Source organism: Spermophilus citellus (genome assembly GCF_964194105.1).
Source record: "Spermophilus citellus genome assembly, chromosome: 17".
Classification (NCBI taxonomy): Eukaryota; Metazoa; Chordata; class Mammalia; order Rodentia; family Sciuridae; genus Spermophilus; species Spermophilus citellus.
This window is the reverse complement of record NC_138199.1, coordinates 65,281,489-65,309,452: the sequence shown is the minus strand read 5'-3', so window position 1 is coordinate 65,309,452 and position 27,964 is coordinate 65,281,489. Positions and strand designations below refer to the sequence as shown.

The 27,964-nt window shown below is 49.7% G+C and overlaps 2 protein-coding genes across 5 annotated transcripts in view; both read left to right on the top strand.

The window, feature by feature from the left end:
* PRKCA (protein kinase C alpha) overlaps positions 1-6,861 on the top strand; it is a 399,125-nt gene extending 392,264 nt beyond the window's left edge. For both annotated transcript variants that reach the window (XM_081270052.1, XM_081270051.1), the window contains one exon: positions 386-6,861. In XM_081270052.1, the coding sequence (XP_081126178.1) occupies positions 386-550 (165 nt within the window). In that variant the 3' untranslated portion in view covers positions 551-6,861. The remainder of the gene's footprint in view (positions 1-385) is intronic.
* A 17,140-nt stretch (positions 6,862-24,001) lies between these two features.
* Positions 24,002-27,964, top strand: part of CACNG5 (calcium voltage-gated channel auxiliary subunit gamma 5) — a 39,467-nt gene continuing 35,504 nt past the window's right edge. For 2 of the 3 annotated variants that reach the window (XM_081271972.1, XM_081271970.1), the window contains exon 1: positions 24,002-24,162. The gene's annotated coding sequence lies outside the window, so the exon portion shown is untranslated. Of the gene's footprint in view, positions 24,163-24,422; positions 24,512-27,964 lie in introns of all 3 variants that reach the window. The other variant, XM_081271971.1, reaches the window with a different exon arrangement.

Below are 27,964 nucleotides of genomic sequence, written 5' to 3'. Positions count from 1 at the left end.
GTCTGCAGTCCCAGCCAATATCCTGGCTTTTTAACATGGAGCCATAACTGGGGCCCTGTGTGCACAAGGTTCATGCTCATAGCTCTGCTTGCTCAGAGGGGTGGAAATGAAAAAAGAGATGCTATCCCCATATTGCTACTTTTGCCAAATGTGCATTTCTACCTAGGTTATTCATCCTGGGGGTATGCAGGGATTTACAGTTGAGTAAGTTGTTTGCTGTGCCTGGCTTCTATTACAATAGGCCTGCAGGTTCTCTGAGATTCTTCCTACCTAACAGTCCCAATTTCCCTGGGCCACGCTCCTCTCTACAGAGTGCTTTCAGAGAACTGCCCCCTGTGTTTTTTTTTTTCCCTAACCTTTTATTTTTCTTTATTTTTCTCCACAGTGTGGCAAAGGAGCAGAAAACTTTGACAAGTTCTTCACACGAGGGCAACCCGTCTTAACACCGCCAGATCAGCTGGTCATCTCGAACATAGACCAGTCTGATTTTGAAGGGTTCTCATACATCAATCCCCAGTTTGTGCACCCAATCTTGCAAAGTGCGGTATGAAACTCACCAATGACAGCAAATGCCTCCCCAGCCCTCAGCCCTCCCAGCAATGGGGAACAATTCTCAACCCTAAAATTTTAAGGTCATGGCCTTGTGTCTTATTCCCCACAGAGGCCTGAAAATTGTAGGGTCATTAGTCCACATGGGGTCAACTTTTCAGGGTCTCTCTTACAACCAAGAACATTATCTTAGTAAAAGATGACATAATGTACAGTATCCAGTTTAATTATGTAGATGTCACATCAGGGTGTAGGTTAACCCTTCCTAGAAAGCAAACAGACTCTTGCCCCCTTTTTTTGGTACGACTTGATATGTTCTCCATACCCTCCATCTGTGGATTTTCACCATCAGGATCCCTCAACCAGAGATATTCAAGTGAACTACCCAGCCCAATGTGTTGAAAGCATCTTTTCCTACGATGTCTTTGGAATGAAAGGATAGGGAGCCCAGAGAGTGAACAAAGAGGGATCGGGGGCAGTAGAAGCTTCAAGATACCCACCACTTTTGTTCTCTGCCTTGATGGAAACAGTCCCTAGAATCTGAGAGGCCAGGATGAACCTTATCATTGTTTCCAAACGTCATGACCCAATTATGGTCCAGCTGTTTAAAAAAGAAAGACAACTTCAGATGAGTGTTGGGTGAATCTATCATCCATTACCCAGTTGGTTGATAACTGTCTTGATACTTGCATTCTTCTTAAGAGGCCAAATCATCTAAGGACTTTGCTAAACAAGCATGTGAAATCATGTCAGATCAAGGATAAACCAGTGTGTATGTATGCTCATTTTAATCTCTGGGAGATTGTTCTTCAATCCAGGGTGCCATCAATAACCATGCCACTACTCATGAGTGTTGTTAGCCAACCCCCTCCACCAATATTTTGCTACTTATGTTGTCACCCTTCCTAAGAAGCTGAAGTATAATGCCCTTTTGTACTTATTTATTTAATAGGCTGCTGTGTCATTTAAGAAAGTACGATGTATAGTAACTTAATCGAGTCTTGATTCTAGAATCAATCCCTCCTTGTTGGTTTTCCTGCCTTCGCTAGCCCTAGACATTCACTTAGAGATGAAAACCAATATGGTTTGGATTCCCATTTCCTATTGAACGACACACCTGGAGCTATAGAATCAGGATGCCTGGATGCTTATCAGCTCAAAGATGTTTTCTTGCTAGAAGGTTTTTAGTATGTTTTGCAAATGCATCATGCAATGGATTTGCATGTTTATAATAAACCTTAATAACAAGTGAATTATATTATTGATATAATCTTATCAACTATAAAGAGTATTATAATAATTTTATAAGACACAATTGTGCTATATTTGCGAAGGGTCATGTTTCTAATCTGCTAATTTTATGATTAAGTTTTAGCTGAATTCTTTGATGCTGTGCTTCCTCTCCCCTCCCACCCCTGCACATTGGCACTGTATCAGATATATTAATTTTTTAATATAGATCTAATTTCAAAAATGAATGGCTAACTTTACATGTTTAATTAGGCTTTTACTATGTATGTGTATATATTTATATATATATATATATATATATATATATATGTATATTTGATTCTACCTGCAAACCAAAGTTTCGTTTGTGGGATTATTTTTGAGATGAGACTCTGTCTTAGCTTCCTAATGTCATCTTCTGTTCAGGTACTCCCACCACTCTTCCTCTTGGGGATAGCACAAAATGTTTGAATCCAGGATGTCTAGTATGTTTGTGTACATGTGGCATCATGGCATTGTCACAGTACCTGGACTGACTGTGTGTGTGTGTGTTTGTGTGTATGTGTGTGTGTCTGTCTGTCTGTCTGTTTGTCTGTGTGTATGTGTGTGTGTGTGTGTGGTTCTTCCTCTCAGCCTGTGATTGTTGGAGACTCTGGGCTGGAGGGAGAGGAAGCCCCCTTCTTGCTGCATATCTGGCCACAGCAAAGCTGCTCCCCTCATTTGCTGCCCCACTGTTTGCTTCAGCACATATAAAACTTCATGAGACAAACCAGGTGTCAACCCCTGAGCACAGCCATCCCCTGAAGCTACCACCAGACACTTTTCATAGGCTGCACATTTTCTTCCAGCTGTTGCTAGAATTGGCCATTCAGATCTTGTGCACCTCTCTGGCATGACACTCTCCTCATGCAAGGTCCTCAGGAGAGCCAGCCAGTCAAATGGAAGTAGGTATTGGTCCTTATAGGAAACTGCTGTATTTCCTCCCTGAAGCATTTCTCAGCTGAGCTCCCTCATTTTTACTCTCTGGCTGTTCACACAACATATAACCCCTGAGGGTCTTTGAGGTGAGAGGCCTGAGCTCTGTTAGAAACCCTGATTAGAGGGAGAGATGAAGTAGGGAGTGGGCTAGACCATAAAATAGCAGTTTCTTTTGCCATCTTTTATGAATTCCAGACTTCAAAACTCAGAAGGGTCCTAGCTCACTGATCCCTAAAGTCCTGCTCGTCGGGGCATATTTTGGGACATGTCCTCATCAAGGTACCACACTTGGTCAAATGGAAAAGGAATTGGTTCATAGAAAGCCTAGGAGAAGATAGGAACAGTGTAATCCCAGGGACTTGGAAGACTGAGGCAGAAGGATCACAATTTTGAGGTCAACCTAAGAAACTTAGCAAGACCCCATCTCAAAAAGAGCTGGGGATGTAGCTCAATGGTAGAGCGCCCATGGGTCCAATACCCAGTACCAAAAGTTGTGGGGGGGCCTAGGAGACAAAAGGGCTGGTCTCCCCTGCCCCAGGTGGAACAGGAACAGGGTTGGTCCCCACACAAGACATGGAAAGGAGCACTGCGGTCATAGACCATCAACCCAGTGTGCCAAGCTGCCTGCTTATTGTAAGAAAGCTAGGGCTCTCCCTCATGTGATTCTAGCAATTCCTACTTCTCTAGGAAACATATTCAAACTCTCGGTGGCCTCTGTCCTTAAGGAATGTGTGACCATTTTCAAAGAGAGAACCCTAAGCATGGTCCAGCATGTTGCCTAAGGGACAGCAGACTGGACCTGGGGGCAGAAAATGGTAAAAATTAGGGCTGAAGCAGAATTCATGGTGTGGCCTGTTTTGTGTGTGCTGAACCTAGATAAAGGCCAATGCTTTCAAGATTTGAGCAGTCCAGGACAGTGATTGCTGAAAGACTAACTCATGTGGATAGCTACTAATAACTGTTGGGGACTCTAGGAAGAACCTGCCCCTGAGCACTTGCTGGCCTATAGAGAAGAATCTAGCACAAATGATGTCTCTGCAGGATCGTCATGCTGAGACCCCAAAAGGCCATTCAGATCACTTTGCTTTCTCTTCCCTTGGAAGGTGGCTGCTGCTCAGTGGCAGAACTTTCCTGCAGCTGCAGGCCAGTGGGCTGGCTGCCCTGCTTTTGGCACCATGTCAGAACTTACCCAGTGCTTGGTTTGAGTGGAAGGAGCTGGACTATGCTGCCAGGTGCAGCCCTCGGAGGTCAATGGGAGGCCCACCTCCAGGCAGGAACTAATTCAAAAGGTAGATGGGAAACCCAGAAACCCAAACGATTGTACCCCACCCCACTGCCTCCTTCTTGGTCCCTGTGGCCTCGTTTGAGCTATGCAGACTCACTGTCTGCCTTGGCTTCTGGGATGCATTAGGCTTTTCTATGAGGATTTGTGGTAGCAAAGCAGGTGGTGGAGAGCTCTCTGGAAGCCTGGCCTGAGATGGTTGGTTGAAAGGTTATCGTAGACAGAGACTGACACAACCTGGCCAAGGATGGTCAGTCACCTCAGAGCTAGAGTTCTTAGCCAAGTACGGTGACTTGCCAGAGTGAGGGTGCTGACCCCAAGAAAGTCACCCACTGACGTGGCCTGTAGAGAACAGAGGGGTTGCTGGAGGCGGGAGTCGGCGAGGGGTTGGGAGAGAGCGGGGTTTGAGGGCCTGGGGAGGAGGTGTGCTGTTAGAGCAGAGGAGCTGCCGCAGAGGCGTCAGTTCAGATGGGAGTCTATCTGCTGGTCTCTGAGAGTGTGTTCTTTGCCAGGAACCCATTTTGTTCCTTCTCAGAAAACAGCTCCTGAATGCCCAGGACATCCTCACCAGCCACAAGAGGCCCCTTTCCGCTCGACCTTGGGCCGGCCCAGCTGTCTGAGCAGAGCCAGGCCACGCCAACCCTGGCGGCCAGCAGATTCCCTCCTTCTCCCTCTGTGGCTTCCTACTGAGCCTCATGGCAGCTGAGGCAGCTGACAGCACAGTTGCCACCTGCTTCCACTTAGCAGGGGAAACATGCTTCCTATTTTTTTTTGGAGGGGAGGTGTTTTCTCAGTGCTAAAGGGGGGGGAAGTGAGAGTCTTGTGTTTTTGAAACCTCAGGAAGGCAACACCATCTGACAGTCATTTTCTCACTTTGCTCTCGTGAAGTTGTCTTTCCCTGGTGTGTGCACATCACACCGTCTCAGCTCCTTCATCACCTCCAAGAGCAGGGCGCTGCTGCCCCTGGGCACACCAGCCATGCTCCTGAAATGGATGGCGAGCCAGGGGCCAGGAAGGACGATGACCAGGAGAGTTGGTGACAGCCATGGCAGTGATGAGGGAGGAGAAGGGCACCCTGGTCATTAGTGGCTATGCACAAATCCGACAAGGAGGGCCAGAAAGATTTTTCTTTTTTAAATCATTTTCCTCAAGCCGCTTGGGCCAGAGTTTATGAAATACACAGGACAGTCCCCATTCCCGTCGTGTCCACTTGGGGCCAATACAGAAAATCTAGGGGATGCTGTGATTTCTGCTGTAGGAAAAATCTAGGAAATTGGAAAAGGTTCCCTGAGTTGTATGTGAATGAGGCAGTCATCTGGAAACGGACCCAACTCCAAACCTCTTGATTCTATGATGTCAGGGTTGTTGGGGAGGGACGGAATTGTGCTGGACTCTGTCCCTTATGCCTGCCATTGGCGTGATCAGGTGTCATTTAAGAACTGGAAGTTGCTCACAGTCATCAACAGCCTTATAATGACCCTACACTAAAGCCCACAATTTCCAAAGACTTTTTTTAACCTGAAGGAAGAAATGAATTTGTTAATTCCAACAGGGATAACTGAATATACTGGGCTCTTTGTACTTTTTTATAATGAATTTTAATAACTCAACTCTTCTTTTAAAATGAGTTTTTAAAATAAAGCTACTAACAATTTCAAAAAAAATTCAAGTTGGAGTCTGTAGGAAGACTCAACCCAGGTCAGATAGAGCACCCCTGACCTGCATTCCCACTGTAGGATTTTCCCATGCTGGTGGGTATGAAGTCTGCAAGTTCAGGTGGAACTTGTTGGCAGGCTGAGGCTGTTCTTAATCGATACTGGGTTTAGATATTTTTGAACTGTAGGAAAGATGTCTTATTGACCCCATCCAGATGCAGCCCTGGGATATCATTCCTGGGGTCTCTGGGACCCCTTTGCTTGCTCTTTGAGGCTCAGTGACTACATTTTAGCAGGAGCAGGGGGACACTTTCTCAGCTCTATTCCCAGTCCCCTCTGGTCCCCGGTCTCTTGTGTTTGGTGAAAACTCAGAGATTCCCTGCAAAGGTTTGCCCATTGGGCAATTCAGAAAAACTTTTATATCACAAGGAATAAGAGGCAGCAGCAAATGTGCCCACTGGCCTATTTTCACATTTATTGCATCTGTGAATAGGCAGAACTCCACTTTTCACAAAATAGGTATCCAGTCCACTTTATAAGAATCTCTTTTTCTAAAATGAGACAAAAGGTGACTTTGCATTTTCTGATTAAACAACCACGTCTTTGCTTAACTTTAGGAATATCAATGCCTGTGATTGTAGCTTCTTATTGATTTTCTTTCTGGAAGAATGTGATTCTCTTCTTGAGCGGTTTTATTGGACTAATCAAAACTGTACATGAAGGCAGTTACTATTTTGAGGCTAAAGGTTTTCTAAAAAAAAATAACCTCATATTCTTACTATTAGAGTCTTTCAGAATCTTTTATAGATAGTCAGAAACATTTGAAATTGCTTTTCCTACATGATTGGTGTGCGCGCGCGCGTGTGTGAAGGCCATGCCCTGTGTAAATCATTAATTGAAAAAAACATCGTCTGAGACCCCAAATTTGTAGGGAGGAAGAAATGGAGGTTGAGGGTTTTCCTTCTGCGTTAAGCACCTTCTGACAGAATACAGAAGCCGTTCAGCTGTCGACTAGCGTTTGGTTCTACCGCAGGTGAAGTGGATGTATAAATTATTGCATTGCTCTCCTCGACTCGTATAACCTCTAATCTTTGTTTGCATGACATGCTTTGTTAGATACATTAATTGTAGTTTGGAAGCAAGTGTGTATGAATAAAGGTAATGATCACTCCCTAGGGTGCCTGGTCTCATTAGCGTCCCTCTGCGGCCCTGCCATGGTGTTTCAAGTATTTGTCGGATAGCATCCAACTGGACACCACCTGCAGAGCACTTTCATCTGGCCATCTGTTTCAGGGGTGACATGCCACTTCAAGTCACCCTTTTCTCCTTTGAAATGCTGCATGTTGTGAACCAAAGCCCAGTGACTGGGATAAAGTACTGGCAGATCCTTCATCCATTCCCACATCAACCTTTCCTCACACACCTGCTCGGGGCCAGGCCCTGGGGATACCCGAATGGCCCCTGCCTCCATGGAGCCTACATCCCTGCACCTCCAAACTGCAGGGGACACACAGCCACTGAGAAGGACACCCTCCGAGGACAGATGGTCCCCTTCTATGGGAAGGGAAGACTCCAAAAGAATTCTGGACTTCTTCTCCAGAAATACCCATGTCTAACACGTCCGAAGGACCACTCAGGACTGTGTCCCCACTTTGAGTGCCAGAGGCCCTCATTCCAGTATGGATTCATGGGTGAAAATTGGGGTAAATTTGCAAATGTGGAACATTCTGAAATGCCCCATATTGGGGAACTTAACACTCATGAGGGTATACCCTCAGAGGAGTTTTTTAAAAAAAACTCAGTTTCTAAAAGCTGAGGATCAGCAAGATGTCTTAGCTCGCCCTTCACTCCTTCCTCTCAGGTATGTTTACTGCCCACTCAGGGCTTCACGGCACCGCCCACAGCCCCCTTGTCCGGCAGTGCTCATCCCAGGATCGCCCCTCCCAGCTCACTCCGCATCCAGTCTTGCCTGCCCTGGGCTCCCGCTGCTCAAACCCTGTTCCCAGCCCACGGAGCCGTCCCCTGGTGTTAGTACCTACTGGGTCCATGTCCATCTCTGAGATGCTATAGCCACACTTGACCTGAAGTCGGGGGTCTTCCAGCTGCCAATGCAAGGGCACGGGGTGGTAGGATATTTTAAGGAAAAGCAAAGGGTGCTTTGAAGGCCCTTGGAGCAGTGTGGCCTGACTCCTGTGCTGGCCTTGAACTTCACTCTGGACTGGTGGATGTGACATGTCTGTGTAGACTGTGGCCGTTCTTCACATGACCCAGGAGGGTGGCCACAGTAGGAAGTGAGCTCTTTTATTTCATGTTTTCTGTGGTGCAGTGTGGAGCACAGCAGATCATGCTACCCAGAGCAGCTGCTGGCCAGGAGGACCTAAGTCAGGCCACTGTGTGGACCCTGAGGAGCTGGGGTCCAGAGGCACAGACAGGGTCAAATATGGCTGGTCTGCCCAGCCTCACACAGGCCAAGGGGACAACCTGAGCACCAGGTGGCAAACCGTGTCCTTCGGGTGTATGGAGCCACCCAGAGCAAAGGCTCAAGAGTGCTCTCCTTCCCATGCCCACCCCTGCCCATGGACACCAGGTGCACGGCAGGTGCTGTGGGGTTCCTCTTTAAGTCAAGGGTCTCAACTGGGGCCATTCTGCCCACCCCCCCGTGGCACATTTGGCACAGTCTGGTCGACAAAGCAAGGGAGATGTGTTACCAGTGTCCAGTGGGAAGAGGTCAGGGAGGGAGACCGCTGAACAGCCTGCCATGGGCGGCACAGTCCCTGCAACAAACCGTCACCTCGCATCCTTGGTGGTGCTGCCATGGAAAGCCCTGTTCTGAACCACACTCCAGGTTCTTAGCCTCCACTCCACCTCCCCTGCTCGGCCTCCCTGAGGCCACACTTGATCTCCACGCCTGCCCTGCATGGCAGCCAGCGGGATGTTGTTTGAGCAGGTCCCTGCCCTGTTTAAAGCCCTCTGATTTCCCATCGCAGACGGGCCCACCAGGCTCCACCTGCCCGCCCACCCCGGCTCTTGGCACACCGGGTGCACAGGTAGGAGGCTGTGCATGTCTGTGTCCCCTTGGCACCGGAATATGAGCCCTTTCAGAGGAGCCAGCCTGCCCCTCCCATGCACTGCTGGATCCCGGTGCCTGGAACAGAGCTTGCGCAGCGTAGGAGCTCAAAAGAACGTTTGCTGGATGCACGAATGAATGAGTGGATCAAGAACGCTGTGACCCAGCAAGGTGTAGCAGAAACCATGCTCAGGCCCCGGTCCCTATCCTAGAGGTGTTCACAATCTGAGTACACACAGACCTGCTCAAAGATCGTCTTTCAAAAACTCACCGTGAGCTTAAGCCCAAACCCAAGTTCTCCCTCTCTGTCCTCCAGCCCAGAATCCGGAGGCCGTGTCCCTCAAGTGATGGTTTAACACCCTGAGCTGTTTCCCCTGGCCTCCTGTGAGCTCTGGTTATCTAAAATGTTAAGGCACGTAGACAAAGGCCCTCTCTGTCCCTCCCCCAGAGTGTGCATTGCAGGGAGCAGGGTCTTACCCACAGGGAGTGAGCAAGGAAGGCTTTTGGCTCCAAAAAAGCAGAAATGAATGTCCCCTCAAGATCTTTTTTTTTTTTTTTTTTTGCTAATTCAATATCTATACTGCAGACAGGCCTGTTCTAGGCCTGAGAGGAGAAAACAGAATATCCAGAGATATGAAAGGGGCTGGCCATGGGCTCAAGGACCCAACAGATGCAAGTGAAAATGGGGGGAGAAAAACACATCACAAACTCAAGTGTGCAGCTGTGTGCACACACACACTGGTGGTTTCCAGAGGTGGGCTAGGCACGCTCCAGTCACTTCACATGCATTTATCTAAAGACCACAGTGACCACCACCCCAGGTTCAACATATTTACCTTGTTCATCTTACAGAAGGAAAAAGAGAAGTCCAGAGAAGTTAAATTGCAACCGCCAGGTGAGCCGACAACTGTAGGCACAGAGATGTGAGCCCTACAGACACTTCCTGAAGGGGAGACAGGGAGGCTGCAGTCTGATGGGGGAGAGGCTGGAAAGAGGAGGCCAGCAGCAAACAAGCTGGGGAAGAGCTGACGCTCACCCTGCACCTGTGTACAAATAGGATCATGTCATTTAATCCTCATGGAACCTTCCATGGGATAGAAATCATTATTCCCATCTTACAAATGGGGAAACCAAGGTACAAGGAAATGAAACAGCTTCTGAACACATAATTCCTAAGCGGCACAGCAAGGCTGGGCACCAGGTCTCTCTGATCTTTCTGACCTGAGCCTGCTCAGCAGATCACAGACACAGCAATGGGAAGAGGGTACACAACCAGGGCCCTCCTGGCACCTTCTCTCCCTTGGTAGCATTCTTCAAAGGCCACACCGGTACCTCGAGGGACTTTGCTTCTCTTGGTGGAATCAATGCCATGAGTCTAGATGTCCTCTGAAACTGTTTCTGGAAGCCTCTCCCCCACCTTCACCCTTCTTCTGACTTTTTTTTTCACTCCCTGGGTGTGGGAGGAGAGAGAAAAATAGCATACAGTTCTCAGAACCCAGCAGGTACCTGGCAGCCGCCCCCACTGGAGACTCGCCACCCCAGAACCCAGGGAGGAGGGGACAGTGCATGGCTGGCCGCCGGGCTCCCCCTCCATGGCAGGACAGCCCTGGAACCACACGCCTTCCCCAAGAAGCAGGAACCATGGAGGGGAGCATCGCTAGTGGGTGGGGACTAGTCGGAGTGGAATATCCGTGGCCTTGGCCATGTGCCGCCCAGGGAGGAGAGGGGGGCTTGGTTGGGGCAGAATACTACAGGAAGGCTCTCACTTTTTACAAAGTCCACAAAAATCATTTTTGATTCTTGTAGCTCACACAAATAAGGAGAAGCAAATCCCATCACCCCAAGATCACTACTGTCTTCCTTAATTTGCTGGCTTCTTCCCTTCATTGAATCAGTGTTTTCGTGACTGTCCCCCGGAGACCCTCTTCTTAACCCACTAGGACTCGAAGCTGATCACCCAGAGCAGAGATCCCGGTTACTGGTGCACACATAGGTTAGCGTCTGCCAAGCCTGTAAGAACATGCCATTTAGAAAAGCACCAGGCCCTTGGGGTGGTGGGGGGGGGGGTCTTATTCTTGCAGAAACTATACTCCTAAGGTTGGACTTGAGGTTTCCAATTTGATTTATTTGAAGAGAAGCAAGATCCAGAGGGACCCTGAACGCAGAGTCCTTCTAGATATTCTCAGTGTCTCCAAGGCTTTCATCCTTGCCTTCCTCACCATGGAGCCATTTTTAAAAACTCATCTTTATTCTCTTTCTTAAACATCCGATGTTGTGTTCACCGGCACAGCTCTGTCCTCGGTAATCATATCTCACCAGCATGTGCGGCGTGTGCTTCAATTAATTAACCACAAAGCACAGTCAGATGGTCCCCGATGCTGCAAAAGTGACCATCATTCGAAATAGACCCTACCTCCAGTTTGGACCTCCTCCGGGGCTAGCGCTAGATGGACGGTAACAGTACCCCCGCGTGACGCTGGGCGGCAGCAGTGAGCCGCAGCTCCCAGCCAGCCTCAGGTCAGCAGGATGAGAGGAGGCCCCCACAGCGCACTACAGAGGATGGTCGGGAGGTCAGTGTGTCTGATACTCTTTCAGGTTCTATTTCCACTTTTCATTTTAAATATTTATTTTTTAGTTGTAGTTGGACACAACTGCTTTATTTGTTTCTATGTGGTGCTGTGGATCGAACCCAGGGCCTCACACGAGCTAGGGGAGCGCTCTATCACTGAGCCACAATCCCAGCCCTATTTCCACTTTTTAATGGATTTTGGATAGGTGACCCCACTATTAGTTGAAGAGCATTTGTATTAGTACAGTAGGTATTAAAAGTTGGGGGGAATAAATGGAGACAGAGAAAAATTGGATGGAAATGTGAGAAAATAGGAATTTGAAGGCAATAAAATGTCATGTGAATTATTTAATGTTTAACCAAAAATAAAGAATATTGGTTAATCCAGTAGACCTCAACAAGGAAAGCTTCCACTACAAAATGCACAATCATGTTGAAAGGCTGCATAATATTCCATTTTGGACATATGCACATTACCTTATATTAAGGGAGAACATAAAGAATGTTCACTTCTGGCTGGGCACAGTGGCACGTGCTTGTAAATCTGGTGACTTGGTAGGCCAAGACAGGACTTTGAGGCCAGCCTCAGGGACTTTAGTCAGAATTTGTTTCAAAATAAATTTTTCTTTAAAAGAGTTGGGGATGGGCTGAGGTTGTAGCTCAGTGATAGAGTGCTTGCCTTGCATGTGTAAGGCACTGGGTTCCATCCTCAGCACCACATAAAATAAATAAATAAATAAAACAAAAGATATTGTGTCCATCTACAACAACAACAAAAAAAATGTTTTAAAAACGTGGTTGGGGATGTGGCTCAGCAGTGAGCACCCCTGGGTGCAATCCCAAGTACTAAAAAAAAAATGTACAATTCTGTATCATTCTTTTTTCATGTATATATGATATTTCATACATTTTTCAAGTCATGAAGAACTCTTTGTACTGAATATTCTAAATGTCTACTATTCATTATACAGATTGCCACCATATTCTTACAACTTCCCTTATTAATTGCTTCTAGGTTTTTTTCCCAGCATTTCCGTTGTTTTGGAGTCAGTGATGGACACATTTACTCATAAAATTTTGAATGCATTTTGTTTCATTTCCCCAATTGGATTCACAGAAAGACAGCCGAGCATTTTTAGAATTTGTTGGTATTTATTTCCTGGTTTGCTTCCTGAAATCTTGTTTTTCTGTGGTAACATTTTCTTGCCCTTAGACCAACTAGTAACTATGGTTGATTTTCAACGTCTTTGTGCTGTTCTTGGCTGATTTGCTGGCAAGTGTCTTCATTCATTCATTTATTCATTCAATGAACATTTATGTGAGCACTACTAAGTGTACCAGGACAGGGTTACATGATAGGGATGCAATTGTTAGCAGAACCCACCATCAAGAATGTTTTTGCCTCTTCCTGTAGGATTTGAAATAGTTTGCAAGGAAAACACTTCAGACAAATAATTAAATAATTAAATGGAAAGAGAATATCAAGACCAAAGACACTAAAAACATATTTTTCATAAGAGTCAATAAAATTGCTGACATGAGTCCTCAAAAATGGCTTTAGATTTCTTAGCAGCCAGACACGTAGGAACCCTGACTATCAATTCTATGGTTCTCATTCCTGGAATCGAGGAAGCTCATTTTCCTAACACAAAATTTCAAAGGAACTCTCTCAGGTCTGATTTTATTACATCAAAGAGACACTGGCAATATAAGAAACCATGTCCTCAGCATTAGGGGCTTTAAAAAAAAAACAACAACAACGCAGTAGCAAATTTTGCATTGCCTTTCTTTAGTGATCAGCTTCCATTAAGGGACATAATACTGAAATGCAATTCCATGAAGGTGACCCAGGGAGAATTTGGATGCAGTGTCCTGGGACGTAGCCAAAGATGTAGTCCAACTCAGTCCAAGAAAGGAACTTAGATTTTCTGGAGGAAAAGAACAATGAGACACCATGTTTTATCTGTCAACTTGGCAAAGGTTAAAAGCTTTCTTTAAAGATTAAAATCCAATTTTGGCAAGAGTTAGGAGAGCCAACCCTCTCATACCCTGTGGGTGGGAATATAAATTGGTACAATAATTTTGGAAGGCAACTTGGCACTGTGTAACAGTCTTTAAAATGTGCTTACATATAGCGATTCTGCTTTGGGGGATTTTTTTTTTTCTTTTTCAAAGGAAATAACCAAAGTTGCACACGAATGCTTAGGTACCAGGCGTGTGCTCTGCTTGGGCCCTTTGGGTTGCAATAAACCCAGCCTGGGGCTGGCACTGCAAACCTCTGGATCAGAGGCAGTTCTGGAAGTTGGATTTTTGCAGTTATTCATCTCAGCTTCTCAGCCACTCTCTCTTTCTAAAACTTTTTATTTGAAAATAACGAAAGACCCAGAAGAATCAGCAAAAAACAAAAACAAAACAAAAAAAAAAAATGGCGCAGTTTGTTCCAGTGTACTCTTCAATCAATGAAGGCTTACGTAACCAGAGAACATTAGCAGAACCAGGGCATTGCCATGGAACAATGCTACTAACCAACCTGCAGACCTCCCTGGACTTCACCAGGCTTTACACACCCTCCCTGTGCTCCTCTGTGATTATGAAATTCTGTTGTAGGTACATGTAAACACCAGGGGGTGGAATTTTCCAATCCAGAAAGAAACTCACTTGTGCTGGCCCTTTCTAGTCAGCCGACCACCCACCGCAGCCTGGGGCAACCCCTGACCTGTTCTGCACAACTTTGTCATTTCGAGAACGGTGTATGAAGGGAGGCACTCAGGCTTTCGCCTGCCTAGTGAGTCCTCTGCCCATTTTCTCAAATCTTCCCCCAACCACACCTTCTCTGGCCCCTCCTGAGCCCCTGCTCATCCTCCTAGTGTCCACATCCATTGGTCAGTGGGTCACCCTTTACACTTCTTCCTGAGAGAGGGAATCTGACAGCCTGGCAGGCTTTGGGGTCCCGCCATGTCATTGAGCACCGGCAGGCCCCCGGATGGACAGCTGGGTCAGGTTCCTGCCCCTCATCCAGACTTCTGAGGCTGAGGGGGGCTATTTTTCCCCAAACATGGCCACCTCAGCCCACCCCCATCATACAGGAGATGAGAAAAGGAGGTCCTCTCCCCCAAAGGTCTGGGATAGCCAGATGTTTTAACTGGAATGTCCACTTCAATCACTAGAATGACCTTAATGTCCAGGGCTACCTGCTCTGGTGTCAGTAGCCATGGGAATTCCATTCTCCTTGCCAATGGCTGATTTAGGCAAGAGCCTGTGAGGCCATGCAGTTCTGTCTTCTGGTAGAGAGATGAGTGCAGACTCTGTCCCTGCCCCTTTCCAAACAATGATAATCCTAGATGGCTTGAGGTTAAAGGACCTTGGAGGCCCAGGAGCTAAAACCTCTAACTCCCTTCGGTACTGAGACCTCCAATCTGCCCCATGGGAAGGAAGCAAGAGTCCCCTTCCTTGGTGAGTCAGATGAACCCTAGTGCCTGGGTCTCATCTGGGTTTCTTGACCTCAGAGCTGACACCTTGCTGAGGGTGGGCTGCCCTGCACTGCAGGATGCTCAGCAGCATCTCAGGTGTGACAAGTGGCAAAAGCCTGTGAGGCAGTAGGTTCGGAACTCCTATGACCCGTTACTGGCCTTGAAAAGGCCCATCCAGGGGCCTGCCTGTGGGAATTGCCTGGGCTGGGGCTGGGGCAGGTCTGGGGGAGAACAGGTCGACTTCCAAGAGCACCCAAGAGCTCCCTTGGTATGAGAGAGCATCATTCCGTGTGGTTTCTCCAGAAGTTATTACCCACAGATCATGGACCAAAACCCACGGCTGCTGTAAGAACAGTTTATAGCCAAACAAAACAGAACAGAACAAAAAAACAGTAAACTAACTATGGAGAAAAGATCATAGGCCAGAGAGGAGTTGCTGGGAAATTTTATGAGACTGAAAAATGCAATATAATCATTTTGTGAGTCGGGTGGATCTTCTGGTTCCAAAGGCCCTGTGTGATTTCTGTGTCTGGAAAGTTTCTGTCCAGGTTTTGCCATGATTTGAAAGGAGAAAAATGCTGTCCCCTGGTCCAGGGGCTTTTGTCCTCCTAGGGAGTAGCTGCTGTTTGTGCCAAATGAAAGGCTGTCTGTATAACTAATTGTCCAAACCAGGGCCCACAAGAAAGTAAAGAGCTGTTCATTCTGCCAGGGTCGCAGATCTGAACCAACCCATCCAGAGCAGCTGTGGCCTCCCCAACAATCTGCCCTAGCCCCACCTCACATTTTTTTTAACATTTATTTTTATTTTTTAATTTTTTAAAATATTTATTTTTATGTGGTGCTGAGGATCGAATCCAGGGCTTCACACATGCTAGGCGAGCGCTCTTCCGCAGAGCCACAACCTCAGCCCTCCCACCTCACCTTTTGGGAGATGCCCCTTCCTTACTCTGAGCATATGATTCTGATATGTTATCTATTTCACTGTTTCTCAATCTTAGTATAAAAGGTCAACCTTGACATGTTGAGTGGCATTGCTCTTTGTTGGTGGGAATGATTCCTCTGCGCATTGTAGGGTGTTTTATAGCATCCCGGCCTCTCTCCCCTCCTAAAATGCCTTCAAACATTGCAAGATGTCCCCTGGGGAATAAAATCTCCCCCCCCCCTCACCATTTCCTGAAGGACTTTGGGCTCCAGAGACATGATGGATTGAACCCCATCTGGACAGCTAACAGTTTTGCTAACCTCAGGGTCTCATGACAGCATGTCACAGGACAGGGCAGGAGGTGCTAACCGGGGTGAGCAGAGTGGGCCCATGGAGGATCCCGGGGAGGAGGGGAGACATGTTCCTTCCTTCCCAACACTGTTTTTGAAACCTCTGCTGTGACAGCCAGGAGCTGGAGCCCCCATGGAAAGACATCTGAGTCTCCCATCCAACATGGCATCTATAACTCTGGACAGCCAATCTGGGATACAGTCCATTGGTTAGAAAAAAAAAGTGTTTCTCCTACAGTGGGGAGCATGTGTCGGGTCACCTCATCCCAGGCATGTTGAATACGCAAATGAATGAATGAACGAACCCCGGTTCAGACTCAAACTTCCTGTGTGACTGTGCACAAAGTGCCTTGGATCTCAGATCTTTATTTTGCTCCTCTGAATAATCAAAAGTGGCCAACCTGCATCACAGGGTTCAGGATGAACTGAGGTCCGCCAAGCATTTTCCCAGAAGCCACTTTGGAGATCCAGAATCTTCTATATGAGGACAGACACTGTGGTCTGGAGGGAGATGACCACCCCATGAACATGGTGGTGTCTGAGCTGTATCACAAGGACTGGTAGCACATAGCCATGATCAGAGGGGCAAGGCCCCGTCCTCATGTGAAAACAGAGGACACCAGGTTGTCTGTGGAAGAAAAGCAGGGGCTTCCTGTACTGGGATGCTTGGCTCTTATGTAACTAAAAAAGAAAGGGAAAAAAAAAGTGGTCTGTTTCTTTCACTTGTGAGAAATTTCCTGAGGATTCAGCTCCGGGGGCCTTTCCCACACCATTAAGGCCACAGCCTGCCCCCTTCTGCTCTGAGGTCAATGGATGTATAGCAGGAAAAAAAAATCTGTTTAACATTTAGCCCAGTGGTTTCAATCCAGGACTGATTTTGCCCCCCAGGGGACATTTAGTGATGACTGAAAATGGTGTTGGCTGTCACAATGGGGGAGGGAGTCCTCCTGGCCTCTGGGGGGTCAGACTTGAGATGCTGTTGAGCATCCTGCAGTGCAGAGCAGCCCACTCTCAGCAAAATGTCAGCTCTGAGGTCGAGAAACCCAGATGAGACTGAGGCACTAGGGTTCATCTGACTCACCAAGGAACGGGGACTGTTGCTTCCTTCCCATGGGCAGCTTGTACCTGTCTCAGTACAGGAGGGAGTTAGAGGTCTTAGCTCCTGGGCCTCCAAGGTCCTTTAACCTCAAGCCACCTATGACTATCATCGTTTGGAAAGGGGCAGGGACAGAGTCTGCACTCAACTCTCTACCAGAAGACAGAACCTCTGCAGGGAAACTTTAGGCGTTTGCCAGTAGATGGCAGTAATGAGGAGAATGGGGATCTTCTCTCCTGGTGCAGAAGCAGAACCCCGGGGTCCCTACAGGTGAGGCTGAAGGATTTGTTTTCCTTAATCAAGAAGCTAAAGGGTTCCAGATAACTCAAGGCAGCCTGTTTGCCATGACCAATGGGACTCCCACTTCCTAGAAGCAAACTCAGATGAATCCTGCAGACATTGGCTTTCTCGGAAGGTCAGCCAGGGATGGTGGCAAAGCAATATGGCTGGCATTTCAGAGGTCATCTCTACCCCTTCCCCACCCCATTCTCACCGTCAGTAACTACCCCCTTAGACTCCCTACACCACAGCCATTGGTATTTATTATGGTTTGGGTACGAGGTGTCCTCCGAAAGTTCACACATGTGTGAGACAATGCAAGAATGATCAGGAATTAAATGATTAGATTATGAAATGTGACCCAATCAGTGGATTAATCGGTGGATTAATCCAACCACATGGATTAACTGGGCAGTAACTGTAGGCAGATAGGGTGTGGCATTATATTTTGTCCTTGGTGAGCAGAGCCCTCTGCACCCCCTGGTTACCAAGTTCTGAGCTGCTTCCCACCACCATGATCTTCAGCCTCAACTCCAGCCCAGAGCTATGGAGTTAGCTGATCATGGACTGAACCTCTAAAACCAGGACCCCCAATAATACATAAATCCCTTGATGCTGAAGTCGCTCATGTACAATGGAGGAGGCAGAGGCTTGACCCAGCTTGGGAGGAGAGCTGGTAGGTCCCCTTAAACAGACTAGGGCTGGAAGTTGCTGTCATAGCTTGGGGTGCACATCTGTACCCCAGTCCTGCTGGCTCCTCAACAGCTTCCCTCCCAATGCCACCTGTCTATCGACTCCATCTTTTTCTCTCATATTCAAAAACCTTTTGCCTGAGCTTCAAAGCTAGGAAATGGCTATTTAAGATGCTATTTTCTGTCATTCCAGGAGCCAGGTAATTGGGGAGGTAGCATGAGCCTGTTCCTGTTTTCTTTATTCTGAAGTACTTGGAAATGCTCCCATTTCTGGCCTCCCTTTCTCCCCCTCTCCCATCCCCATTCCCATGGGGCTCCTGGCTGTGTTTTGAGAGCCCTTGCTCCCCTCTTGCCACAGAAGCCCGCCCTGTGCAGACCCCCTCCTAGCTGGGCTGAGGTGCCTCCCTTCCCTTGCAGCCGGCCACCAGCCTGCTGAGCCCGTGAACACTGTAGTCACTGTTCTCAGTGCCAAACCTCCAGGAGTTCTCTAAGGACCTGTGCACACAGCATCTGGCCTGTTTAACCCCTAAGCTTAAGCATCCATGATGACGCCAGCATAACTTACCTTATCATTTGTGAGTGTCTCCCCGAGGCTCAAGGGCACAAGTCACCAGAGATATTTTATAGGATTAAGCAGAGAATAAGGGAAAGTGCGGGGTTTATACACTCTAAGCACCTTTTGCAGAGATCTCCCCCAGCCACCTGGCAGCCTGCTGTTCCAGGAGCTGTCCAGTGCTGACCTGGACAGGGGCATCTCACTGGCTCACCTTCAGGCCTTCCCTGCCTCTGATGTGTGCTGCTGCAGCCAGAGCCGTGATCCAGTGCCATCTCCTGCCACTTTCTCAGCAGTCAAAATAGAGGGGTCTTCATTGTCAGGCTTCCCTGACCTTGGAACCATTTTAGAAGCAATGATCTAGTTACCAAGGGGACAAAGTATGTAAGCAGATGATGAACAGCTGGCCACAGCAGAGCAGGGAGGACAGCCTAGAGAACAGCCTCTGGGGACATGAGCCACAGCTTGGCCACCTGGCAGGGGAGCAGGCGGCTGTTCGGACATCCCAGGCTTCCCATTTTGCTGCCCAGAGAATAAGGGGCGGCACTTCCTGTGGAAGAAAGGAATTGTTCTTGGCCTGCCACACTCAGAGGCTAGACAAGGCACTCAGTGGACTGGGGAGAGGTGGTGGGTGCTGGCAGGGAAACTTCAGGATGAACAGAAAGAGGTGACAGAGAAAGGAGGGGTGTGGTCAGGTCCGTGTGAACGGGGAAGGTGAGGTAGAGCCAGTGTCCCTGCATAATCACCCACTGCCCCTCCCATCAAGGTCAAGTCCATGGGCAGGAAGAGCTGGTGAGCAAGCATCTCACCTGGAGGCCAAGCACAGGCAAAACCCCAGCCCACCTTCTGGGCACCCCCTGGGCAGGAAGTGCTGTGTGGCGACAAGCCCCACTCCAGAGGAAGAATGGTGATCAGTCCCTTGTTTCTTGAAATATCCCTTGAACCTCCTGGCCTGTCACCCAGCCTTCCCCACCTTCCCAGTCACTGGACTGTGTGTCTCTGGACAGGTCTAGGCCCTCTGCTGAGACAGCCCCAGGGACCTGGGACCCGACAGTGGCCTGAAGATTCTGGCTGTTGTTCAGCTCTTGGCATGGGTGACATTCAGGCAGTTGGAGCCTGACCTTGTCGTTCTCCTTTGAATGCTATATCTGGTCACTCCTAGGGTAAATTGCTCTTTAAACGGCCACACTTCTTCATCTGGAAATAAAAAGGTCGGAATGTCCTAGTTCACAGTGTCATGAGAACCAAACACACACACGGCAAGCGCCTCGCACGTGATTGACATCGGTTGTAATAGGCATTAATGGCATGGCTCCGAATCAACCCTCCACAGGAAGGACTCTACGAGGAGCCTGCCTCCTCTGGCTCCACCCTGCCCAGTCTGTCTGCCTTCACTCCCTGTCTTCACTGAACCCTCTCCCTCCTCCCAATGCCCCAGGCCCCCCAAACACACAGATTCCTACTGCAGGCCTTCAAGTCACACCCATTGCAATCTTGACCTGGATCTGCAGAGAAGCCCGACCCCTCTATCCCCAGTACTCCACGGCATGCCTTTGTCTGTCTGGTACTGACTGCTCCACGTCATCCCCAGGGTCTGGAGCTCTTCCCCAGCCCATCTATTGTACCACTGAGAGTGCAGCCCGTTGGCTTGTAGGTAAAGGATTCAGTGTGTGCTCGAAGGCATAAGAAAGGGAAGGAGGAAGGGGTTAGATCCATCACTGAGTTAGAACCATCATGGAGGTGACAAACAGCCTTCTGAGTTGCAGTGGCCTCAAACAACAGACATTCTTCTTCCTGCTGTGACATGTGTCTATGTGATGTCAGGAAGTTTCACTCCTTCCTCATTATCACAGGGGAATTCAGAGCTACAGAATGCATCCTCTCACCTGCCTCTGCATCCCAAAAGCAGGTAGAAGAGAGTGGCAAAGCCTCCACCTGGAAGTGACACGTGCCACCCCCTCCACCTGCAAGGAGCCAGGTGGGGCTGGAGGACCTGTCCTCCTCCCTGACACAGCGCAGTATTTTTCTGGACCCAGAAACCAGGTCCGGCCTACCCAGCCAGATGTGCCTGTGAGCATATTTCCAACCAAGTGCTCATGCGTGAAGCCGTCAGATTGCTCAGATGGGCCCTGGATTCAGAGAAAGCTGGGATTTTCTGAAACTCCTCAACTAATGGGGAATGCATGAATTATTGAGAAGAGAGAAAAAGAGACCCAGGGAGGAAGGGCTGCTCCATTATTCATCAGGCCCGGAGTCCCCAGGTCCCCAAGCACAACTGCTGGCTGTGACACCTACAGCAGTTTCCCATTATGTCTACAACAAACGGTTCCTACCGCCGCCTTGGCAGCCTGTGAGCAGGGCTCCCACCCACGCCAGCCACTGCCTGTCTCATTATCTGAAGCAGGCGGCAGCTGAACCCGTGGGGACAAGGATGTTGGCACTGCAGCCCACTCACCTTCCCCTCACCTTTCCTTCCCAGAGGCTGCTCACAGGCCTCTGGCCCTGAGGTCCTCACTCCGTCAGAGTCAGAAGGGCTTCCATACTTGGGCCTTCAGGATCTATGTCTTCAGTCTTATCTCCTCCTCTTGCCACCTGTTAAGGGTTGGATATGAGGTGCCCCCCGAAAGTGCCTGTTAATGCAGGAATATTCAGAGGTGAAATGATTATGAGAGTTGGGACAAGTTCATTGGTTCATCCTCGTCTGAATGGACTAACTGGGTAGTGGCTGTGGGCATGTGGCATGTGGCTGGTGGAGGCAGGTCACTGGGGTGTGCCCTGGAAGGGTGCATCGTCCCTGCAGCCCCTCCCCCCTCCTTCCTTGCTGCCATGAGGGATGTGGTCCTTCCCCCATGATGTGCTGCCCCACCGTGGGCCACAAGAATGCAATCGGCCATCTGAGGACTGAGACCTCTGAAACCACGAGCCCCGAATAAACTTTCCTCCTCTCCGTTGTTCTTGTTGGGTATTTTGTCACAGTGATGAGAGCCAACCAAAACTCTGCCCCAGCCCTTTCACCTCCACTTGAACTTGATTTCATACATGCTCCCTCTGGCTGAAACCCCTCCCACCCTCAGTCTCCCTGCTGAACTTCTATTTATCCTTCATGGCCAGATCCAAGGAGGGGAGGGAGGTCATTCCTGTGGAGTGCCATCAGCCTTTCCTCAAAGGGGATCTCACTGGAGTGTCACAATAACCCAGCGAGGTAGGTACATAGTCAAATGGGCTCTGTGCAAAAATTAAAGTGCAGCCTTTGATAAAGAAAAAAAAAATAAGAATTTCGAGATGGTGAAAGTACATTGTTAAACCAAGCATACAGAGGATTCCCAAGAGCAGGGCTGTGTGACCGCCCAGTCATACACCTATGAAGCCAACCCTGATTATAGAAGAGTAAACTAAAGCTCAGAGAGGTTAAATAACTTGTCTGAGGTCACACAACTAGTTAGAGGCAGAGCCAGATGGAAGGACCCATTGACTAACCCACCCATGAAGCTCAGGCCCCAGGTCTTGGCTCCCCACTTGCCTCAGGCTGGGGAGAAGGTCATGAACATCTCTGCAAACCCAGTTCCCTCCTAAAGGGAAAATGGGTCTTCCAAAGGCCATTTCACCACCGGGATTGCAAGAAAATCCAGAGAACAGGGTCACACTGGTCAAAGACGGAGCTCTCTAAAAAGCAAGTGGGAATTCTATCAACCCTCCATCAGCTCATGAGAAGAGATATCCCCTCCCAAGCCATCCCTTCCTGCATACTCATCCCCAGGGAGTCTGGTCACCTCTTTCCCTCCACAAACCCACTCTTCAGTTGTCCAAGGACATAGCCACTGCCCAGAAGAGATGACCCTGAAGGACATGGTCCCAGGCCAGCCCCTCTGGTTTTCTCTGGGAGTATGAATTGCAGATCGTTCTAAAAGCACATTTCCTGGCTGCTCAACCTATTTTCCTTTTTTCATATCTCTGATCCATCTCCAGCCAAGGCTTTGATTGTTGGAGGTTTTCTCTTTGACAGTCTAGGGAACACTTCTCCAACTCAGAGTCATTCATGCAGCAAATATTAACTGGTGTACCTACTATGGGTCAGGCCTGCTGCCTGCACTCCTGAGGTAGTTGGGAAGAGAAAAAAAAATTGAGAATTTTCTGGGCCTAAAAATGTTGTGAATGGAAACCTGACATGTCCTCTCCAAAAATCTTTAGTTGTCCCCGTTGCAAATGACCCCATTTATATGCAGCAATGTCCTCCCATGATACCCAGGTCAGGAGCCCTCCTTGGCCAATATGTTCACTACTGATGTCTTATTACTTAGCAACCTACCTTTGCCCCAGATCTATATATATCTTTGGCCACTCGATGGTCTGTAGGAGCTTTACAGACCTTCCACGGGAAGCTTCTGTGACCTGGAGCTTGCACCCTGTCAGCCCATCCCTATTGGCTGCCCCTTCCCACTGGCAGCAGGAGCAAGAGCTGGTGGTTTGTGTGCAAGCTGCTGGACCAGGAGGCCGGTCAGGCTACCTTTACAGAGAAAAGAAGATGGGCAAATATTCAAGTCAGGAAAACTGAATCCTTGTGTTGTACCAGCCAATCAGGCTGGACAGGCCACCCTGGCTCCAGCTGTAGCTTTCAAATCAGTTGCTGATTGACAAATATTCATTGAGTACCTATTGCATGTCCAGGGTCCAGAGAACAAAGGAGACAGAGAAGGTGTAGAAAGAAGAAATCTGAAAATGTTAGGTGGCATCATTTATTGTGTATGTTTCCATTTAATAGGTAAGAGGGGCAAATGATTTGCGACCCTGGAGCCAGTCAGACCTGAGCTGCAATCAGGCTCTGCCATTTTCCAGGTGTGTGTCCTCGGGCACCTCACTTCAGCTCTCTGTGCCCCCTTCTGTCATCTGTAAAGTGGGGGTGTTGTGAGGTTACATGACTTGAGACACGCAAAGGGCACGACCCGTGCCTAGCACACAGTAAGTGCTCAATAAATATTAGCTGGCCACGTTGTCCTGTTATCACTACCATCATCCTTATAGCTGTGGTTGTCGTTATGAAAAAGTCCTACAGTCCCCGCAGCAGCCGCTGGCACTGAAAGGTAGATCTGATTCAAGGAAGTTCTCAGCCAAACCCGAAGCAGCCTCGAACCCCCACCCCAGCCCCCAACTCTTCACCTGCAGTCCCCGCGGGGGCTCCAGCCGAGGCTCGCCCCTCCCGGCGGAAGGCAGCGTCCGCGGGGTCCCACCGCCGGCTGCCAGCTCCTAGTGAGCAGACGGGAGGCCCCGCCCAGGCCCCGCCCCTGCCTGTCCCTCCCTCTCCGGGTCCCGAGCAAAGCGGCGGCGGCGGCTGCAGCCACTGTCACAGGCGAGGAGCAGCTCCCGCGGACCGGACGGGGCGGGCGCCCGGGCAGCCTGCACGGTACCTCGGGCCCGCAGCCCAGACGGCGAGGGACCTTCGACCCGGGGCGGAGGTCGCGGCTGCTCGTACGAGGTAGGAGCCAGAAGAGCGGGAGACCAGCTCTTCCCTCCTGGGGGTCGGGGGAGGGGACGATCTCCCGCCGGTGCCTCTGCCACTGCGCGGGGCTGACCGTCACCGCCGAGCCAGAGGCCAGCACCGAGCGCGCGTCCTGCAATGAGCCGGGCGTGTGTGAGTGTGTGTGAGTGTGTGAGTGCGTGTGTGTGTGTGTGTGTGTGTGTGTGTGTGTAGGGTGTAGGACTGCGGGGGGAGGTGACGACGCCCCCTCTTTGCAGACGCTGCTGGGCAGTTTTCCACTCTGAAACTGAGGCCAGACTTTCCCTCGACGGACTTGCATGGGGCTGGCAGAAATTTTCCGGATCAGGTAGAAAACGAAAGCCCACTAACACCTGTTGAGCTGCCAGGTGGCCTCGCTTATCCATTGGTGGGACCAGCCGGCCAGTCTCCGGTGAGTCTGCCCAGGGACGTCTGGTGGCCCCGGACTCCCCACAGCGAGGATGCCTGGGGCCGGTTGGTAGGAGGAAGGGTCTGCTGGGTGCCACCGGTCAGAGATGGGCACACAGGGCAGAAGAGGGGCAGCCATCGGGACCCAGCCGCAGAGGCTGAGTGTGAGATATCAACCTGCAGTCACACGCCAAGAAATGTCCCCAATCACTCCAGAGCCCTTTGTTTTAATTACTTGACCTCTTTGGCCTCATCCAAATTTGGCAATTAATGAAGATGCTGCTTGTTAAATTTTTAAAAGTAAAATCGGATTATCCCTTCATGGTTGGAAAGGGGCTTGAGAGAGAAATCTCAGGTGCCTGGCTGGGAAGCAAAGGGCTTATATTCTGACTGCCCAGGCACAGCCACATGCACTGACCCGACCCTGCCTGGCACACGCATGCCCCCTTCCATGGATGAGGAAGCTCTTGTCTCCAGAAGGGAAGAGACTCACCACTTTGTACCAGATTGTCAATGACCCAGGGAAAGCAGGATCCAGGACAGGGTCTTCGAGTGGGAGCCTGTCACAATTTGACAGACATCACATTCAGAATGTCACCAGAGCTGGCTCTCGCACACCTCCATCCAGGGGACCGCAAGGGGAGAGACCCTCACCCCAGCCACCTCAAACCTATTCCCTTCTCTCTCTCTCTCTCTCTCTACAACCCCCCCCCCCAAGCTTGATGAATGAACAGCCTGAATTGCCCTGGAGATGGGGGTGGGGACTCTAGCCTGCATCTGATGTCCTGGTTTTAGGACATCCCAGGACCACAAGTATCTTGGGGACTGGTTGGCTGCCCCTTCTTGCTGACCCCAGAGCCATTCCCTCCTGCTGGTGCCCCCTTCCTGCCTGAGAAGCCCTAGCTCAGCCTCCCTTCTCTATTAACTTAGTACCTGGGCATAGTGAGGGCATCTCAGGGCCAAAACCCCCTCAAATTCTAATAATGGTGAGATCTCATGTCCCTACCCGCACTTCCACCTCCCTCCCGACATGTGGAAGCAGTGGATGTGCTGAGGAGCTGTGTGTGGTGAGGGCTACTGTGTCTGCCCTGGCAGGAGATGGTCGACTGTTAGTGACATAAGAACTCCAGCATCCTGGTGGGCCGCACCCCAGGGCCCCTCATCCATGGCTGTCTCCTGGGGGCTCAGCACTCTCAGCCTTCTGAGTCAGGGTTTCGTGACTTGGTAGGGAGGAGATGCAGGGGAGGGTTGGCTGAATTGTTCACACTTGACTGGAAAAGGCTGGCCTTGGGTTGTGGTGGGAAATGTAGGCTCCAAACCCCAGCTAGTGCACCTACTAAGTGGGTGACATTGGCCAAGTCACTGCACTGCTTGGAGAATCAGTTTCCTCATTTGTAAACCAGCCACCAGGGTGCTGTGAGAACAAAGTAAGGTCACAGGTGACAGCATGCAGTTCCCTAGAGGTGCCCAGGATGGGTTGCTGTGCCTCAACTTCTCCCAGCATCCAGCCAGACCCTCAGACACTGGGCTTGGGAGAGGCGACAGTGAGCTCAGATGCCTCCGGCTATCCCTAGAGCCCGGGGAGTGGGGTGAATCTCACAGATTCCATGAGGAATCTCTACCAAGCCCTCTCTCTGGGGAGAGCTGGTACTTCAGTCCCCAGGCTTCTAGCCATCAACATTCTGGGCCACCCCATGCAGGCTCCTGGTTCATTTCCAAGTGGTCGCTTGGCACAATGCTTGTCCTGTCAACCCATCATGGGTTTTAGACCAGTCTTACTCCCTGGCAGAATTAGATCAGCTGCATGTGACTTCAGGGGCATCAGGAAAGTCCCTGCCCACCAAACATCATCCTTTCCCCGCCCAAACCTAGCTGTTTGGTAGCAATGTTCCACCATGAGAGATCTATTCCTCTGGCTCATGGCCTTGGATCCACTCATTCAGCCAGTGGACCTTAGCATCAATTACTTGTTTAGGAACTTGCCGGATGTTTGGGAGGAGAGGGAGAGGGCAGAAGAACAGAGTGAAGTGCAGGAGAGAGAAGATGGGACGTGGCCAGGCTCACCATGCGCGGCTGCTGCAGAGACTGTAGGACTTTTTCATAACGACAACCACAATATAAAGACCCAGTTGCCGAGCCCAGGACGCCTGGGGAGGAGATGCAACCCAGGCGGGCACAGGCGGGGAACGTGGTAGATCTCAGTGGAATTCCTGGTGGGAAGAGGGTGGGCGCCTGCAGAGAACGAGGTGTTAGATGGCGCTGACCCAGGCGTTGGCAGCCCTAGGGAGGTGAAGAAAACCCCAGGAAAAGGCAGAAGCCTCCTTCCTCTCCTTGCCCTGCTGCCCTTCAGGGAATGGCCATCCAACGCGCAGTTCCCAGGGTCCAAGCAGTCGATAGGTGGTGTTCTTTGTATGTGAGCACAGTCTGTCACATTGTCAGTGGAATTTGTTAGGTCAGCAGAACAAGGAAGTATCCCCTGGCTGGCGGGGCTGGGCTGGGCCAGGGGAGGCTCTGACACCTGCGCCACCCTGACCGTCCATGTCCGTCACATCGCCCTCTCTGGAGAGAAGCAAAAACAGCATCGTTCACCCAGACCCGAGAGGCTTCTGGGCTGCAGGAGAGGGATCCTGCTGGGGTGGCCCTGAACACAGGTGGCTCCTGGCCCCACTGAACAAAAAATCCTGAGCGCTTCCATGAGCGCTAGGATACCAGGAGTGAGCGTCCCCACCCAGGCAGCCCATAAGCCAGGCTGGTTAATGAGGGGTGGGGCAGCCTCACCGGGGCTCCCCGGTGCCTGGCAACATGGACTTGTCTTAGCTCATGATGATCCAGCAATGAGCAATTTGCAATCCATTCTGGGTGCTCCAGAGGGCATACCCCTGGCCAAAGGGAAGATGTGACATGCCACCAGTGTGACTTGTTGGCCATAAACTTGGGAGGGACATCCATTCTTAAGGATTATTCTTGACCATATCTGTTCTTAAATAATCATGATGACAATGATGATAACATCTCTTTATTCTTCTATAACAAGTATTTATTGAGCACCTATTATGCACATAACAACTTCTGATTTAAGCAAAGGGGATATAGCTGTGGTACCATTGGCATTGGGAGCTGAATGATCCTCACATTTGATGGATTGGCAAATGTCCCAGGCACTGTAGGATATTCAGCAACCCCCCTGGTCTCTACCCACTAGATACCAGTACCACACACCAGATTGTGACAACCAAAAATGTCCCCAGAGATTGCCATTTATCCCCTAGGGAGCCAGAGAGTCCACTGTTGAGAACCACTGAGACTACAGCTATGAATAAAAATCAATCCTGTTCCCTTAGGAGCAGCATTGTAAAGAGAGAGGGACAATAAA